Below are 20,107 nucleotides of genomic sequence, written 5' to 3'. Positions count from 1 at the left end.
TCCCAAGAAGCTCAGCACAAGATTCCAGTTTCCAAGACAAATCAAGGTCATCAAAAACTCCAACAACATTAGCTAGCAAGGTCAAATAGTAGAGCCAAGATTTCCATCAACCAATAGTGAAGTATGGGACAACAATGCTTGGTAAAGAATCACACCCAACTACCACCAACACTAGTTTTAGGTAGAGCAAAGGTGTATACTCCTTCCCCATAAGGACTTCTTGTTAAAAAAAACCAGAGTGAGTAGACTTCCCAATCGAATCTTAGAGGTATAACAAATTTTATACATCAAGTCAAGTGCTAGTATCAAAATCAATCAAGCTTTACTTCCCCCCCCTTTTTAAAGCAAAAAAGACCTTTACAAAGTTCTTCCAGAGTAAGAAACAACCAAGAAAACAAAAATTTTAAGCTTTAAAATTAGTTTTAAAGTAAAAACTTGTGAAGAAGAAGCCTCTTCCACAATCTCCATGTGGAATAGAAAGGAGTCAAGCTCAATATACTCACAAGTAAGCAAGACCACCACCAAGACTCTCTCTCTCTCTCTCTCTCTCTCTCTCTCTCTCTCTCTCTCTCTCTCTCTCTCTCGCGTGAGTGTGTAAGACAAGGTAACCCAAAAACCCAAATTCTAAGTGAAGGACAAAGGCCCCTCACCTTAAATATTGGCAAGAGACTTGTAGGTCTGGCATACACCACCTCATCGTGCATGAGTACATAAGCTGGAGCAAGAGAGAGGATGTCCATCCTTCATGGATAGAATTACTCAAAGCAAGAAGCAAGTGATCACTTTAGAAGAAGGCAATACTTTGCAATAGCTACATCGAAGGGGACTCGTCCACTTTTCTGATGGAGATAGTGATATCAGAGGCAATGCGGAAGGATGAGAGGAGAACATCTCCCAAGGAATAACACCACCATCATACAGAGTGATAGAGAAAGAGAAATCTAAGTCAAGGTATGTCATTCAAGCCTTAAAGGGCCATAACAAGAAAACCAAGGACAAGATTCTACAATAGAGCAACTTCAGAAGGAGCAGCCACCCAAAGACTATTGGCAAGGGATAATTCCTTATAATGAAGCACATTTGTAGAGGTTTTTAAACCATGGAAAAGAACCAATAAGGCAAACTTGACCCCAAGGTGAAGAAATATTCCTTTCACAAGACAAACAATGCATGCGAAGTCTAGCAAATAATGGCAAAACCTTCTAAAAAGTGTGGTTCAATTCCAAGATTTGAACCAAGAAGAGTTAGATCTTCTAGACAAGCTACAATCCAAGAGGCTAACGTAGTCGCTTATAATGCTGGTATTAAGCATAGCCAAGATCAAAAGGTAGCTAAGCCTTGATGAGGAAAACTTTATTTTGCCAATATGTGTGTGTGTGTGAATAAGAAGAGGAAACTAGAGTAACCTTTCTATCACCCAAGTGTGTTAGATTGGTTATCCTTGTTCCCTGTGGAATATAACATCTTGAGTTCAAGACTTAATGAATAGATCTTTGAGGTCTCTTAAATTTTTTCTATGACATCAAAGTTTCTCTTCTTCTCTCTTCCTAGATGATGTATACTATTCATCATGATTCCTAGCTATTAGTTAAAACAATAAAAGTTATGGGCTGTATGTTAGTGAAATTTCTCATCTTGTTGTCTATTTTGATCCCCACCCTCCTTTTTCCCTGCACAATAGAAAGTTTTACTAGCTACAAGCTACTTTCCAACTCCCGTTTCATGATCCCTGAATTTTATTATCTTGAAAAATAATGTAATACCCTTGTTTTTCCTCAAGTTATAGATGTATATAAACATACATACAATTAGTGGCTGAGTAAGCACGCGACGCCATCCATTCCAATCTTCCCCTTGTATTGCTAGAGAAGAACTGGCTTACAACAAAGGAGCTGTGGTCTTCTTAAACAGTGAGGACTTGTTGAACTTATTTTTTAGTCTACGTTGATACTCATTGAAAAGCTCACCACATGCAAAAATTTTCTTCTATTAGGTGACTACTGGACAATCACTCTATGCAAAGAAAAATGAATCCAAAACAAAGAGCAGCCTGAATTAACATACATGTGGACAGGAAATACTACATCTTCACTTCAATAAATAGGAAAAAGTGGGTCAATATCTTTTGCCCATGATTCCAAGCCTCCAACAATATCAACAGCTTCAAGTTTACCACTCTCTCTCAAGAACTTAACAGCTAATTGTGAATCATTGCCTCTTCGACACACAACAATAACTGGTGACTCCTGTGATGCTGCTTCAACTTCTGAAAGCCTGTCCTTCAACGCTGCCAATGGGATATTAAGTGAACCTCGAAGAGCACTTATTGCGTATTGATGGGCTTCCCTCACATCCAGCAGAAGATGTGGCTGCCCTTCCTTCAAGCAACCATGGTACTCCTTCACAGTTATTCTTTGCGACTCAGGAATCACACTAAGAGGTTTTGGGTTCTGCAATGATCAAGAAACCAACATAATGTATTGATAAAGGAAAGTGCAACTATAGCTATATTCAAGGCAGACAGCCACAAGATGATAAAAAACCATTAGCTTCACCCGCGGTTTCACCTTCCAAAAATAAGCTTTAGCATGTGCATTCAAGAGGTATTTCTAAAATCCCTGTACATATTGCCATACATAGTACCATTAATTAAATGACCCCTTTCCTCCATAAACCTCTTACTTTTTTTCAAATTCTGAAACTCTGTAAACCCTTTCGATGAACTCACTTTTGAGGTGGACACCCCAGGCAGCTTTCATCATGCATAACAACAAACATCCCCAGTGGTGGAGTAGAATGACAAGCCAGTGTATGCTCCACTCATAGACAAACATATGAGCTTGCATTCATTTGAGGATCTGCATATTGAGCTTCTGTCACAACAAATGCCTCCGTTCAACAAAGGCCCTTACCTTGTCAGACAAAGATGAGCCTGTAAAGCTTTCATAGTTCAGCCCCTCAATCTCCCTTGCTGTTACATGAGAACCTTCACTACAGATACTGCAGTCGGGATTTCTATTTCTTAGCTTCACCTGAGTACCATACCAATCACAAAAATTAAACAAGAATCTGAATTGCTGTAGTAGGGACATAAGAAAGAAGAATTATGAACAAGGTTTTTGATAGGATTAAAAGTAACTCAATTTATATAAATTTGTATATACACTTGGAGAGATGTTAGACATCACATGCTAGTAGGAGCCTCTCAAGAGTTCTCGCAACCCCTTAAATCATACTTCATTCACAACCCTTCACCTCGATCCTCAACTCCCTTCTAAGATGAATGCCAAGATTCACCTTAAAGGAAAGTGCAAGCAATAAACGTGAAAACATAAGATTAAATACTACTACATCCCTGATAACGTCATCACCAACAAGCCACAACAAGGATCAACCAAAACATCGAGATTTATATCCAAAGCTATGTCCAACCAGGTTAGAAAGACTAGGATGATTCAACATGCTTAAATTTTAAGTCAGCAGCACTGGACATTCAACACCCGATTATGCCCTCCTGAACTAGCCACACGTAAATTGGTCATCGCTCCCTTGCCCTGCCATTGGTAGCTGAGGATTAGGATGCTAAAGCATTTCTGAAAAAGTGAAAACAGAGGTTACACAATTCTTTAAAGTACAACAAATTAATATGGAACTTTGGCTTATACGAATGCTCGCCAACAGCTATTTCAAACACGGACAGTGTTGCAGAGGGCTGCCCACTGTTCGAGCTGATACAGAGGAGTTTCCATGGCACATTCGAAGGTACGTTGTATCATCTCCTGGGCTGGTTCTTCATCCCTAGAGGGAAACCTTTATTTGCAGAAGGCTGCCTGCTATTCGGGGCTGATCCAGAGGAGTTTCCATCGTGGTACATCCAAGGGCTTCTGTCCACATCCAGAGAGGACTGCCTACACACCGGTTGCTGCTCCATTCATCCTCCGAATCGCTTTTCCGCTGCCACTTTGATGGATCAGGCACTAAGGTTGGGAATAAGCTTAGCCTACTTCCTTAGGTCAAATCACCCCCAAAAAGGAGAGATAAATGCCTGTTCATGGTGACGAAAGGAGAGGCGGTGGCCAAATTAGGTATAAAAACCATTAATTCCAGAGCATGCACATAAAAGAGAGAGAGAGAGAGAGAGAGAGAGAGAGAGAGAGAGAGAGAGAGAGAGAGAGAAATGAAATGTTATCTTAACGTCTTCAAAAGGCCAAAATGACCTATGAGACCAAAAAGTTACAATTGGTGAATCTGATACCATGTCTGAGTACGGAAACTACAAAGTTACAAAGAACTAACACTAAGACGCTAAGGAGAAAGTAAGGGGGGGGGGGGGGGGGGGTTTGTGGGTTCAGATGAAATTTCTCTTCGGTCGCTGTCGGATCTCATCGACCTCCTCCATGGTTAGTACTCTGGTTGGGCGTCTTCCATGTCGAGCTAGAGTGATCTGTATCTTTTGTTGCAGCCTTCGTCGGTAGTGGGAGACCCCCCGAGGTCGTGGACGTCTGGATCTCCCAAGTTCCGTGGCTCGATCAAGCAGTGTACCTCTAGTATGAGTAGGCTCTGAGATTTGCTGTAATGACTGCTCCGTTGGCTCTCCTCTGGCTGGTGTAAAGAAATCTGTGATTCGTCTCTGAGACTGTCTTTCCTCTGATGTTCTCAGCAAGCTCTCCCTAAGTTTGCGCAGCTCTAGCAGGAACAATTCGAGACACCTCTGATCCTTGTATCTCATGACTCTAGAAAAAGGTCCGAACCCTTCTCTGAACAGGCAGTGGAAGCGGCCGCGTATCTCATAGTATGCCGAGCAGTGACATGTGTAGTGCAGCTCTGTCTTTGGCTCTAAGTTGCATAGGTGACATATCCTAGCTCTTGCCGGCACCCCTCGAAATCGGCCAGTCTCGATTTGGAGCTGATGTGAGGATGTGCATGTCTGTCCAATAGCGCATCTTATCCCATGAGATAAGTGTGTCCATGTATGCAAGCCTAGTCACAAAGCTGTCCTCCGTGAGTTGGAGAAGATGCTCTCTGTAGAAGGCCATCTTCGTGCCCAACTCCTGTGTCGGCTGTATCCATGTGCTCCTCGTATTTAGCTGAATCAGATCCTGACGTATAGAGAGAGAGAGAGAGAGAGAGAGAGAGAGAGAGAGAGAGAGAGAGAGAGAGAGAGAGAGAGAGAGAGAGAGAAAGAAAGAAAGCTTTATTAACGTCTTCGAAAGGCCGAACTCGACCTATGAGACAATATCATATACATGTGTTGATGCTCTAAGCATCGGAAAATAAAAAAAAGGGTACAAACTGAAATGAGCCTATACTATGCAAAAGGGTGTGGTAGGGTGGTACATGTGGTGTACAATGTATAGAGAGAGAGAGAGAGAGAGAGAGAGAGAGAGAGAGAGAAATGTTATATTAACGTCTTCAAAAGGCCAAAGTGACCTATGAGACCAAAAAGTTACAATGCGGTGTATCTGATACAAAGCCAGATTAACAAAATAAATTAAACTAGGATAACAAGATATAAATACTGCGGAATCCTAAACTAAGCTGATAGGTGTGAAAGGTAAAAGGCATGAAATCTGTGAACTAAGCAGTACAATGTGTAGACAGTATGGGAGGGAAGTAGAGATCCATCTTCATAGAGATCCATCTTCATCTGCACTCTAGACGACGAAAAAGTATGGCTCGAATCCTTTGTTGTAGCCTCCTTCGAAACTGTGTAGCTCCTCTTCTCCATCGGGGTCGTCTAGATCTCCCTAGCTCCAATGCTCGGTCTATGAGAATGCCAGTAGTGCGGGCAGACCTCTCCACTGTTGGCTGCTCCTCTGTCTGTTCTTCTGGGTGTACAATATCTAGTGTAAAGAAATCTGTGATCTGTCTCTGGGGTTGTCTCTCTTCAGCTCTCCTCAGTAAAGTTTCTCTATGCCTGTGTAACTCAAGTAGATATAGCCCAAGACATCTCTAATCCTCATAACTCATGACCCTAGATAGAGGCCCAAAACCTTCTCTGAATAGACAATGAAAACGGCCTCGTATCTCATAGTACACTTTGCAATGACATATGTAATGTACCTCTGTCTCTGGCTCTAGATGGCATAAGCGGCATATCTTGCTATCTGCTGGTGTCCCTCTGAATCTGCCAGTCTCAATCTCGAGCTAATGTGAGGACGTGCGTATCTGGCCAATGGCACAACGCAAACCATGAGAAAAATGCGTGTCCATATAGCTAGGTCGAATCACAAACCCATCCCCCATGAGGTGGAGAAGATGCTCTCTATAGTTAGCCATCTTTGTGCCCAACTCCTATATCGGCTTGCCGCTCTATCCATGTCCTCCTCGTGTCCAACTGGATTAGATCCTGACGAATGAGTCTATTAATCTCTACACGCGTCAAAGACCTCAAGGGTGCCTGTAGAGAGTATTGAAAAGGAGGCAACCTATCCATGGTGAAACCATGTGTCTGAAACCATGATGCCATCTGTGCATACCAGCATGATGTATCCCCATTAAGAGCTAATTGTCTGGAGGACTCTAGAGCCACCCTGGCATATCTGTCTCTGGTAGTATCCCACAGACTGTGTACAAAGGAGACTGATCTGGTAAGTGCCTCAATCTCCATAGGGGGGGCAGCTAATTCCGCTCGAATGATATCATGCGGTACGGAAGCCTTGGCTCTAATCAGCCGAGAGATCATAGATACTAGGGGCTTCTCCATACGCCTCCAACCATCCTGGCCTACAGAAGGTCCCCAAACCTGCACCCCATATAACATAGTAGAGGCAACCAAAGTATCAAAGAGCCATAACTTTGTCCTAGGTTCCTGGAACTGAACCTGCGAACACATCCTCTCCATTCCTCCCAGAGCCGCACCAGCTCTAGTTAGTCTAGTCTCGGCTGCTCTTCTCAAAGAAAATCTCGGTCCAGTAAAGACTACCCCCAGGTAAGTGTATGCATCTGTATACTCCACATTCTCCTGACCATATTTGAAATTAGGTACTGATCTCCTGACCCATTGCGGTGTGGTGTTAAACACCATAACCTTGGTTTTACCTAGGTTTACACACAATCCAGTATCCTTTGCAAAACTGCGTAGTGCATCTAAATGTCATTGCATACCTTCTGGTGAGTCACATATCAGCAAAATATCATCAGCATATAGCAACAATGGGATCCACGTCCCTGCCAGTTGGGCACCCCTGTCACCCTCTCTGTCAATGTAATCAAACACCTCATCAACATACATACCAAATAGAGTAGGAGACAATGGGCAGCCCTGTTTCACTCCAATAGTGGAGCGAACTAAATCAGATACCCCTTCCGGAGTGCGTACATGTCCCATCATTGATTTGTACAAAGCCATAATCCCCCAAATCACCTCTATGGGCACCCCCATCTCCTGTAGTTTGCGCATCAATCGAGCTCTTGTTACCATGTCAAATGCTTTGCGAAAATCCACAAAGCTACAATAGATCCGTCTCCCATGTGCTATGGCCTCCTCAATGATGGCCCTGAGTGTCAGAATATGATCAAGAGTGGAGAAACCCCTCCTGAAGCCGGCCTGACCCTTTGCTCGTACACCCTCGCCCTCTGCCCAATTACTCAAGTGTTGCTCCAGAATAGATGCATACAACCGTGCCAATGTGTGTCCAACCATAATAGTGCGGTAGTTCCCAGGCTCTGTAGGGTCACGAGCCTTGAAGATGGGCACAATATTCGACAACCTCCAAGTCTTAGGTAATCCCTCAAACATGGCACGATTGAACAACACTGCGAGAACCTCCATCAACATATCCCTGGCATGTATAAAGTGCTCCGCTACTAGACCGTCATGATCATATGCCTTCCCGATCCTCATCCTGTCGATGGCCCTTTGTACCACCTCAAGTGTAAAGAAAGTGCTCGTAGCTGGGCAAGGCTTGGTAGGGTCTGGAAGGGGTTCCTGTCCAGGAACCGTATATAATGATGTTGCATATTGGCCCCACACATCAGGTGAAGTAATCACTGGGGGAGGGGCGTGCTCATGGAAGAGTCGCCATGCCTCTCCTGAGTCCCTACTCAAGAACATTTGATATAAGTTTCGCTCCATCTGAGCTAGGTAAGCTCGCTTCTTCCATCGCACAAGGCGTCGGAAAGCAATCTGAGACTGTCTGTAAGTGATGACTCCTAAAAGAAGATCCCTCTGAAGCTGGGCTCTCATCTCTCTGCACTCCTCATCATACCAACTATTCTGGGGCATGCTCCCAAAATGTCGTCTCTTGCCCGGCTGAGTGTGTGGGTATGCCACTGATGCAGCCCCATGCAGTGTCTCAGTTAGTAGAGTGGTGCACTCCTCCACTGAGAGGCTTGTACCATTTGTGCCAACTGTGCCTTCTAATAGACGGTCCCAGATCTCCTCTATATAAACGAAATCAGTCTCTGGTGTAAATGTATAGCGGGTGTGTGACCTGCCTCCTGATGTCTGGGTTGTACTATATTGAAATTTAACGGACAGTGTCAAGAGAGCATGATCTACTGCTATGCCCATTGGCCTGGCTCCCACTGTGAAATCCTGAATGCAGGGACAAAGCTCGGTTGTGTCATAACATAATCCACTGTACTGGCCCCATGTCTGTGTGGAAAGCATGTGAAACTGGCTGCTCCAAGAAATCGCTGTAAGCCATTATGTATGGCTAATCCATGTGTAGTCATCATTTCCATGAGGTATCTCCCATACTCCGTCTGCTCTCTGTCATCTGGCATCTTTCAAGTCCCAACTCACCCACATCCAGCTCTCTAAGCGTCTCATCTGAAGTATCGTAGAGGACTGACTGCGAGTTGCCCGTTCGGGCATTGAAGTCCCCTAGGAGAATGATATCACCATCCCTAGAAAACTCCCAAATGTCATCATCTAGAATAGAGAAAGGCAACTGCCCTCTGGATGCAGCATACACTGATGTACTGGGAGGAAAGTAACATATGGCAATATATAGGAATCGACTTGTCTCAGCTCTCAGTCTCACCCACATATATCTAGCATGATCATCTCTTCGTACAATATGAAATAATGGTTGTAGTTCCTCTCTAAATAGCATTGCTACTCCTCTTGAACCTCTACTCCCATGCTCAGATCTCGCATTTGTCATGTGAGCTGTCTCCAATCTGTATCCCACCACATGTGGCATCACCTGTCTAGGGGCCTGATGAGTCTCTGGAAAGAATACAATATCCTCGTCTTTGAAACTGTCCTCAAATGCACCCACGTCCAACCTCACAGACCCATTACAATTCCAGGTAGCCATCTTCAGTGTGGTCCCATAGGTCTCGCACTGTCATGCAGTGCGCCGCTCTAAAATCACCACCCGTCCATCTTTGTAGAAGGCTATCTTTCCCTTCTCCCTTGCCGCTGTAATCTCTGGCATTACCTCTCTCATATGTGCGAGCTGTGAGAAAGTCAGGTCATCACCGAGGAAAATACCTGTCTTTTTGAGAGTAGGCCTCTTCCTCAAGAATTCCTTCTTCTCTTCCAACGACGGGAAGCGTAGTATGAGAGCTCTCCCCTTTGAAGACTCTCCCGTGCCATCACTTTTCTTACCTACCCTCCATGCCTTTGTGTGCAAAGGCTTGTCCATCCCCATCATGGATGTAAGGCTTGTGACCTCTTTCTCCACATTGTTTATGTCCTTGAGACCGGTCACTCTCACATGCACTGCTCGCATCCGCCTTCTTTGTTCCTCTTCGAGGGTCATGTTCATAAGCGTCGATGTACAAGGAGTTTCTTGACCTTTCCCTTTCTTGGCGACCTCAATCCATTTTTCGGCCTCGTCCGCCTTTTTCTGTGTCTTTGTTATCATCTCCGCCCATGAAGATGTCTTTGCCACACTCAGTTTCTCTTCCTCTGTGATCATCCTTACCGGTTCCTTGATTTCCTTGATTTCATCTATTACCGAGGGCTGAAATTCGCCTTCCTCTAGTCCATTGCTTACTCTATCAATAAGCTCCTGTTTAAGGGCTCAGACTTCTTTTTTGAGTGTCCGTATCTCAGCGTTTGGGTTCTCCTGTGTCACAAAACGGGAGCGTACACGAGCACTTGAAAAATCTGAAAATTATAATTCTTTGAAAACATGAGAGAAGGGAGAAGATCGACACAGTATTGGGGACCAGAAGATGGGCTGGTCCCCCCCCCCCCCCCGTTAAGAGTATTCTTTTATTCGGGGAGAATTCTTATACAAGCACGAGAACCCGAGGAAACCCCTCCATTCTGTAATCTTAGACCCGAAGGTCGTGCTTCCCCGTAAAGGGCTTGGGAACAAGGCTGTTCCTTCCCGTAAGGGACTTAGGCGCGAAGCCATACTTTCCCGTAAGGGACTTAGGCGTGAAGCCGTACTTTCCCGTAAGTGACTTAGGCGTGAAGCCGTACTTCCCGTGAAGGGCCTTCCCGTAAGACAGGAGATTCCTGCAAAACAAACCACACAAACACGCGACAACAATTCGTATGGCGAATCCACAATAGATACCTGTCGCTCTTGCGCGGGAAAAAACGACTTCCGTGCTTCGTAGTCTCGCGATCTCTTGCGGCGGCAAAGTCTTCTCTTGCTGACGTTGGTACCTCCTTTGAGTGAGGGCATGTGGTGCCTTTATAGCTCCCTGGCCACGGCATGAATAGCTGCTCGCGTAGAGATCGCGGCCGTTTTTCTTTCTTTTTTTTTTCTTTTTTTTTTGGGCGTTGTTCTACCTCAAATAGGGAGAGAGAATTCGCTGGCTGGTTTTGTTGCTTTATCTTCTAAGTGGCTGCCCACTTATTAAGTGGGCGGCCGGCATATTTTAAGATTGGTCTGAACCTGCCCAAAAACTCAATAAAACCTTATAAGTTAAAACCAATGCATTTCACAACACTTCCCAGGCGTCCCTGGATGCAACCACGTGCACGAATGCAATGCAAACATAGATTCCTCGCGGGAAAGCGTCTGCCTTCCCGCGATTGTTCCTGATTTTCGTAAAAAGATTCATTGAACCCATCTTTATTCTTGTGCTTGCGTTCTTACGCGTATTTTCTTACTCAGTTCGGATTTCCTCCTTAGCCTACGGGATGCCCCCTTACTGATGCACCCGTCACCCATCATGTGACGCATCAGGGGCACTCGTAACCTGGACCTGTCCACCGAACGTACGGGAACTCCTTCGCGATGTTTACCGTCACCCATCAAATGACACATCAGAGTTGTCCGTTCCTGATGGCAGTTCTTGTAGCTGCAACCTTTTAACAGTTCTTAGTGCACATAATAAAATATCCTAAAAAAGAAATTAATCATTAAAAATAAGAAAATAGTCCAATTAGCAACATCCTGTTTGAGGGCTGAGACTTCTCTTTGAGTGTCACAGAGAGAGAGAGAGAGAGAGAGAGAGAGAGAGAGAGAGAGAGAGAGAGAGAGAGAGAGAGATGAAATGCTAGATTAACGTCTTCAGAAGGCCAAAATGACCTATGAGACCACAGAGTTACAACATGGTGGAATCTAGTACAACGTCTGGGTACACAAGATAAAAAGTGGGGTGCTGAAAAATATATAAAAAATCCCTACCTACTAGATGGTAAGTGTGGGGGAAGGGGGGGGGGGGGGGGGGGGGGGGGGGGGGGGGCTCTCATACAATATCTGATACAAGGCTGAGATAGAAGTGATACAAGAGTGAGCATGATATACAAACCTCATCAGGATCACAGGAAGTACATCATTGATCGCTGGCAGATCTAATCAATCTCCTCCATGGTAAATAGTCTGATCGGGCGTCGTGCATATCAAGCCAGGGTGACCCGAATCCGCTGATATAGTCTCTGCCAATGCTGTGTAGTCTCAACCATGGGCACCTGGATCTCCCAAGCTCAGTCGCTCGGTCGATCAGCGTGCCTATGGTGTGAGGAGAGTATGAGCTCTGCTGTGGTCGTTGCACCTCCAGAAACACAATATCCGCTCTACAGAAGAAGTCTCTGATCCGTCTCTGAGACTGGCTAGCCTCTCCTCTCAACAAGCTCTCTTTGTGTCTTCGTAGCTCCAACAAGAACAATCCTAGCCATCTCTGGTCCTCATACCCCATGACTCTGGAAAGCGGTCCAAAACCCCCTCTGAACAAGCAATGGAAGCGACCTCGTATCTCATAGTAAACTGGGCAATGTCATACATAGTGCAACTCTGTCTCAGCCTCCGTATGACATAGGGAGCATGTTCTGGCCTCTGCTGACACCCCAATGTATCCCCAATCTCCACCCGAAGTTGGTGTGAAGATGTGCGTATCTGGCCAATAGCACACCGTCTCCCGTGAGATAAGTTGGGTCTCCATGTATCTAGGCCTCACCACAAAGCCATCCTCAGTGAGCTGGGCCTCACGCTCCCTATAGAAATCCATCTTCGTGCCCAACTCCTGTGTCGGCTAAATCCAAGTCCTCCTGGTATCCAGCTGAGTCATGTCCTAACGAATGAGCCTGGCGATCTCGGACTGTGTAAGAGTCAGAGAGGGGGCATCCAATGAGTATTGGAAGGGGGATAGTCTGTCCATGCTGAATCCATGTAGCTCAAACCATGATGTCATCTCTCCATACCAGCATGTCGTGTCTCCCTGCAAAGCTAATTGTTGAGAGGACTCAAGTGCTAAGCGGGCATATCTGTCTCCGGGAAGGTCCCACAAACGGTGTAAAAAGGAGATTGGTCTGGTAAGCGCCTCAACCGCTGGGGGGGGGGGGGGGGGGGGGGGGGGGGGGGGGGGGGGGGGGGGGGGCAGCTAGCTCTGCTCGAGTAATGTCATGTGGTATCGATCCTTGGCTCTAATAAGCCGTGCAATCATAGAGACCAGAGGCTTCTCCATACCTCCCCATCCATCAGTGCGACCTTTCCTCCCGTGGTGGTCCACGGAAGGCCCCCTTATCTGAACTCCGTATAACAATGCAGAAGCCACTAGAGTGTCAAAAAGCCAGAGCTTCGTCCGAGACTCCTAAAATTGGATCTGTGAACACATGCGCTCCAATCCACCCAATGTTGCATAGGCTCTGGTCAATCTAGTCTCTGCTGCTCTCCTCAATGAAAATATAGGCCCAGTAAAGATCACCCCCAGATAAGTGTAAGCATCTGTATACTCCATTGTCTCATGACCGTATGTGAATGTCAGTGCTGATCTCCTAATCCACTGTGGGGTGGTTTTAAACACCATAACCTTGGTTTTGCCAAGGTTGACAGACAAACCACTATCATGAGCAAACCTGTGCAATGCATCCAAATGATGTTGCATCCCCTCTAGAGAGTCAAAAATCAACACAATATCATCAGCATATAACAACAGTGAAATCCATGTCCCTACAAACTGGGCACCTCTATCACCATGGTCTATCTCTCTCAATGTAGTCTGATACCTCATCCACATACATACCAAACAGTGTAGGAGATAGTGGGCATCCTTGTTTCACCCCCATAGTGGAGTGAACTAAAGTAGAAGCTCCTTTGACGTGCGTACATGTCCACTACTCACATGTATAGTGCCATGATCCCCCAAATCAACTCTATGGCCACTCCAATCTCCTGCAGCCTGCACATCAATCTAGCTCTGGGTACTGTGTCATGCTTTACAGAAGTCCACAAAGCTGCAATAAATCCGTCTCCCATGTGCCATGCCCTCCTCAATGATGGCTCTGAGTGTCAGAATGTGATCAAGAGTAGAAAACCTCTACTGAACCCTCCCTGCCCTGCGGCTCATACACCCTCCCACTCTGCCCATCTACTCAGCTGCTGCTCAAGAATAGATGCGTACAACCATGACACTGTGTCCAATCATGATAGTGCGCTAGTTCCCATGCTCCATAGGGTCTCCAGACTTGAAGATAGGCACAATAGTGGATAAGCTCCGAGTATCAGGTAGGCCCTCATACATGGCACAGTTAAACATCATCACTATAAGCTCTGCAAGGAAATCCTTCGCATGTATAAAATGCTCTGCTACCAAACCATCATGATCATATGCTCTCCCGGTCCTCATCCTATAAATGGCCTTCTTCACCATCTCAACGGTGAAAAAAGCACACATGTGTGGGCATGACTCAGGGGAGTCGGGAAGAGGTGGCTGTCCAGGCACTGTGTACAAGGATGATGCATACTGGCCCCAAGCCTCCGTAGAAGTGATGGCAAGAGGAGTGAAGTGCTCATGGAAGAGTCTCCATGCCGAGAATGAAATGAAATGTTATAGTAACGTCTTCAAAAGGCCAAAGTGACCTATGAGACCACAAAATTACAATGTGGTGGATCTGATACAAATTCTGAGTAACAAAATAAAAATACTAAGGAATCCTAAGCTGCTAGATGTGGACTAAGCAACTACCTGAGATTGTGTAGGATATGAGTGGTGATGGGGGGGGGAATGGGGGGCTAATACTACACAATGCGGGTGTATCCTCAGAAAGAGCTAAATCATAGGAGAACTAGCATCGGTCGCTGGAGGATCTCATCAATCTCCTCCACGGTCAGTAGTTTGACCGGGCGTCGTGCATGTCGGGCCAAAGTGATCCGAATCCTCTGATGCAGCCTCCGTCGATGCTCTGTAGTCCTCCGCAGTCGTGGGCATCTGGATCTCCCTAACTCGATCGCTCAATCGATCAACGTGCCTCTGGTGCGAGGAGAATGTGGTAGTAGCTCCTCCGGTTGTCCATTGTCTACTCTAAAGAAATCTGTGATCCGTCTCTGAGACTGGCTAGCCTCTCCTCTCATCAGGCTCTCTCTGTGTCTGCGCAGCTCAAGCGAAAACAAACCCAGGCATCTCTGCTCCTCGTATTCCATGACTCTGGAAAGTGGTCCAAAGCCCTCTCTGAACAAGCAGTGGAAGCGGCCTCGTATCTCATAGTAGACTCAACAGTGGCATGTGTAGTGCAACTGTCTCAGGCTCCATGTGACACAGGGGGCTCGCCTCTACTGGTACTCCGCTATATCTCCTAGTCTCGGCCCAAAGCTGGTGTGAAGATGTGCGTATCTCGCCAATAGCACATCATATCCCATGAGACAAGTGGGTGTCCATGTATCTAGGTCTCGTCACAAAGCGTCCTCCGTAAGCTGGAGAAGATGCTCTCTATAGGAAGCCATCTTCGTGCCCAACTCCTATGCTGGCTGTATCCATGTCCTCCTAGTGTCTAGCTGAGTCACGTCTTGGCGGATGAGCCTCGTGATCTCGGACTGTGTAAGAGTCAAAGAGGGTGCATCCAATGAGTACTAGAAGGGGGGCAATATGTCTGCTGAACCCATGCACCTGAAACCATGATATCTCCCTATACCAGCATGCTGTATCTCCCTGCATGGATAACTCTCAAGAGGACTCAAGTGCTAGGCGGGCATATCTGTCTCTGGGAAGTTCCCACATGCGGTGTATGAAGGAGATTGGTCTGGTGAGCGCCTCAACCACTAATGAAGCGGCAGCTAACTCTGCTCGAATAATGTCGCGTGGTATTGAAGCCTTGGCTCTAATAAGCCGCAAGATCATAGAGACTAGAGGCTTCTCCATGTCCCCCCATCCATCAGTGCGACCCGACCTCCGATGATGATCCAATGAGGGTCCCCAAATCTCAGCTCCATAGAGCAATGCGGAAGCCACTGAAGTGTCAGAGAGCCAGAGCTTCGTCCGAGGCTCCTGAAACTGTGGACACATCCTCTCCAATCTACCCAATGCTGCATGGGCTCTGGTCAGTCTAGTCTGCTGCTCTCCTCAATGAAAATGTTGGTCCACTAAAGACCACCACAAGGTAAGTGTAAGCATTTGTATACTCTACTGTCTCCTGGCCGTATGTGAATAATGCAGGTGCTGACCTCCTGATCCACTGTGGGGTGGTATTAAACACCATAACCTTGGTTTTACCAAGGTTGACAGACAAACCACTTTCAGAGCAAACCTATGCAAAGCATCCAAGTGACATTGCATCCCCTCTGGAGAGTCGGAGATCAACACAATATCATCAGCATATAACAATAGTGGAATCGATGTCCCTGCCAGTTGTGCACCTCTATCACCATCTCTCTCAATATAGTCAGAAACCTCATCCACATACAAATAGTGTCACGGGGCCGTGGCAACTGTTAACTATGTCATGAGGACGTGGCAACTATTAACTATGTCATGAGGACGTGGCAACTGCTAACTTTAGTTGTTGGTTTCTTTCCAATGGGTTTTGTTTTATTTTTGAGACCCTCTTCTTGAAGTAGCAAACGGTCGGACATTGTATGGCCAAAGTGAACAGTAGTTTCACCCGCAGATGGGTAGTGGTCGGCATTGGAATTCGTATGGTAAAAGGATGTCTAGGCTCAGAGAAAGATCATATAGGTCCCCCCGTCGCACTTAGCAAGTTGGTGGATACTAGGAAGTGAACTCAATAAAGGCCCAAAGTCAAGGTATGACTACCAACAGAAAGTATCCGACAGTTGGGCCACATTGCACTTTTGGATGCGGTCCCAATGAGGATAGATGGTCAGATGACCACAGGGAGCCCAACGGAATCATCTCCTAAAACTTAGGGAACTGCTATTTTGGGCCACGAAATGTGTTCGCGTCATTACCTCCGGTATGACTAGGGGAACATTTTACAACTCTGCCACGAAGTCAACTGGGCGACCAGTTGGGATATTTTTAAGTGGCGAACCCGAAACAGGAAAATGCTTGTAAATGCGCCAAGTGTCACATTTTTGTGCACTTTCCAATGCAAGGAAGAGTTGGCGCTGATTTTATAGCTGGGAGGCTCATTTGCAACTCTCTGTCACAGGTTAAGAGCTATAGAGTGCTTCCTTTCCCTCTTATGTACAGTGCGGTGCCAGGAGTGATGCCCTGCACGCTACGCACTGCTCTCTCTCCCCCCTACGAGCAGTATGTTATGCCCCACTAGTGGGCTTTTCATTTGACCAATGTACAGTTATGTGGGTTCATGCGCGATTCCCGAGGCAAGAGCCTCTTGCAGAGGTATTGGATTAGCTAGCGGCTAATCCCCCGCAGGTACATGTGAATTCGGAGAGGTTTCACATCAGAAATCTCGTCCGGTTCAAAGGGCAAGGAGCCCTACATGTGCGGGAGCTCGAGGTCTTGCTACAGATGCGACCGGCACGCAAAACGGAGCCCAAAACAGGGAATTACAACCTGCTGTGTATTTTTGCAGGTTCAGGGTTTCGGCCCTAAACGGACCCTAATATCCCCAGGAGGTTCGGGACGAGAGGGGACCGCTGTACGGGTGAACTCGCGCATTTTCGGGGCAGAAAACAGAGAATTCAGCGTGCTGCAGATTCGCTCCAGGTTTTGCAAAGTGTCCGTATGCGTCGGGAAAGTCACCTATTGCGTGGGGATACTGACTGTGAAGCGTCCTAGTAAAGTTATGCTACCGAAATCGGGCCAGAACAGGTGTTTCTTAGCCTAGATTGTGCGGGGCAGCTTGTAGGAGATCACATGTTTTATTCCCTCTGTTAAAGAATAAAGAAATACCGAAAGGGGCGCCAATTTTGGGGCCTACAGGTTGTCGGCGTCTGCTCGGAGCATTCTAGCTCCCGAGCCGTGTGTGTACTTAGGTGTTAATCTCCGTTACAGGTTACCTTTGCAAAGTACTCTGTGTGTGTCTAAAGTAAAGAATTTCGGGTGAAAGCCAACGCCTACCGCCCTACGGGCCGGTTTCAAATAGAGTAGGAGAGAGCGGGCAGCCTTGCTTCACCCCAATAGTGGAGTGAACCAGTGTAGATAGACCCTCTGAGGTGCGTACATGCCCCACTACTGACCTGTATAATGCCATGATCCCCCAAATGAGCTCTATGGGTACTCCCATCTCCTGTAGTCTGCACATCAGTCTGGCTCTTGTCAAATACTTTGCGGAAGTCCACAAAGCTACAATAGATCCGTCTCCCATGTGATCTGCCCTCCTCAATAATGGCTCCGAGTGTCATGATATGGTCAAGAGTAGAAAAACCTCTCCTGAACCCTGCCTGCCTGGCTGCCCATTTCCCTTCCCTCTTTGCCCATCTACTCAACTTTTGCTCAAGAATGGATGCGTACAATCGTGCCAATGTGTGTCCAATCATGATAGTGCGATAATTCCCAAGCTCCATAGGGTCTCTTGACTTGAAGATAAGTACAATAGAAGATAAGCTCCAAGTATTAGGCAAGCCCTCACACATGGCACGGTTGAACATAACTACTAGTAGATCTTTGGCATGCATGAAATGCTCAGCCACTAAGCCATCATGATACTCTTGTCTCGCGGCATTTCTCATCATACCAGCTATTTTGGGGCGTGCTCCCAAAACGTCTTTGCTCAGGCTGGGTGTGTGGATATGCCTCTGCTACTACATCATGTAATGTTGTGTCAGTATAGTAGTAAGCTCCTCCAGAGGTCGCCCTGGCTCCTCAATGCACAGGCATCTGTAGATCCCATCTATATATACAGAGTCCGTCTCCCTTGTGAAGGTGTAGCGAGTAGGGGCTGCTACACGTGGCCTGTGTGCTACCCTAAACTGGAAAAAGATGGTCATCGACACAAGGGCATGATCCATTGCCACACCAACACGTCTTGGTCCAACTATGAGATCCTAGATACTAGAGACGAAGCTCGGCTATGCCATGACATAATCCACTGTGCTAGCTCCATGTATGTGTGGAAACCATGTAAAACCTCCCGCAGCGCGAAATTTTTGTAGGCCATTCGAAATGGCCAATCCATGTGCAGCCCCCATGTCTATCAAGTGTCGTCCATACTTGGTATGTTCCACATCCTGTGATAGTCTAGACAGGCTCATCTCTGCAACATCCAGCTCTCTCAGCATCTCCTCTGAAGTATCATAAAACATTCTCTGGTGATGTGCAGTCCTAGTATTGAAGTACCCTAGGATGATAATGTCACCATCCCTAGAGAACTCCCATATGTCATCATCCAAAGTACCCTAGGATGATAATGTCACCATCCCTAGAGAACTCCCATATGTCATCATCCAAAATAGAAAAGGGAATTATCCTCTAGGTGGTAACGTACTCGGGGGAAAGTAGCAAATAGCAATGTAAAGATACCTTCTTGTCTTTGCTCTCAATCTCACCCACATGTACCTAGCCTGCTCATTCTTGCAGGCTATATGTATAAACGGCTGCAACTCCTCCCTGAATAACACGCCACTCCCCCCCTGAGCCCCGCCCTCTGTGCTCTGATCGTGTCTCCTGTCTGCAGGCTGTCTCCCATCTGTATCCATTGATGTGAGGTATAGACTACGCAAGGGCCTGATGTGTCTCAGAGTAGAAGACGATGTCTCTCCCAGTAAAACTATCCTCAAAAGCACCCACATCAAGGCGCATAGATCCATTACTATTCTAGGTAGAAACTTTGAGTGTGGTCCCATAGGTCTCGCACCGTCATGTGGAGCGTCGCTCCAATTTCACCACTCTTCCATCTCGGTAAAAGGCAATCTTACCTTTTTCCCTTGCCACTCTAACCTCCGGCATTACCTCCTGCATATGAGCGATCTGCGAGAGGGTAAGGTCATCCCCGAGAAAGATGCCCGTCTTCTTAAGAGTAGGGTCTCTTCTTCAAAATTCCTTCACTTCCATGGAGGGAAAACGAAGAATGAGTGCCTTTTTTTTCAAGGTTTCCCCATTGCTTCCATTTTCTTTTTATTGCCCACTCTCCAAGCTTTTGTGTGCATCGGCTCATTAACCCCCATCAAAGCCATGAGATCTTTTACCTCTTCGTCACGTTATCTTTGTCTTAAAGGCCACAAATTCTCACATGTAAAGCGCGCACACGCCTTCTTTGCTCCTCTTCTAGTGTCAAGTTAATAATGGTGGATGTGGATGTTGTTTCCTTGCCTTTTCCTTTCTTGGCAACCTCGATCCATTTCTCGGCCTCATCCGCCTTCTGTTGAGTCTTTGTAATAACATTTACCCAAGAAGTCGTCATTTCTTTGTGTTGCTCTTCCCCCTCTTTGATGGCCCGCACTTGCTCTTTAATCCTGTTGAGTTCTTTTATTACTAAGGGTTGCAGTTCTCCCTCTTCAAGTGTGTTTCGTGATCGTACCTCGGCGAGATCCTTCTTGAGTGACGCAATCTCTTTATCTTCGACTGTCACATGATCTTCCAATGCAGTTATCTTGCTTTCGTGGACCAACAC

The 20,107-nt window shown here is 46.4% G+C and overlaps 1 protein-coding gene across 1 annotated transcript in view; it reads right to left on the bottom strand.

The window, feature by feature from the left end:
• Nucleotides 1–2,028: 2,028 nt before the first annotated feature.
• Nucleotides 2,029–20,107, bottom strand: part of CNX5 (co-factor for nitrate, reductase and xanthine dehydrogenase 5) — a 77,597-nt gene continuing 59,518 nt past the window's right edge. Inside the window, exons 10-11 of the mRNA XM_086526759.1 lie at nucleotides 2,913–3,032; nucleotides 2,029–2,450 (exon numbers count right to left, since the gene is read on the bottom strand). Coding sequence (XP_086382885.1) covers nucleotides 2,094–2,450; nucleotides 2,913–3,032 — 477 coding nt within the window. The 3' untranslated portion in view covers nucleotides 2,029–2,093. The remainder of the gene's footprint in view (nucleotides 2,451–2,912; nucleotides 3,033–20,107) is intronic.

This window comes from Adiantum capillus-veneris, chromosome 13 (genome assembly GCF_014529385.1).
Source record: "Adiantum capillus-veneris isolate H3 chromosome 13, ASM1452938v2, whole genome shotgun sequence".
Taxonomy (NCBI): Eukaryota; Viridiplantae; Streptophyta; class Polypodiopsida; order Polypodiales; family Pteridaceae; genus Adiantum; species Adiantum capillus-veneris.
Note: the sequence above shows the minus strand (reverse complement) of the source record. Positions and strands in the feature narration are given on the sequence as shown.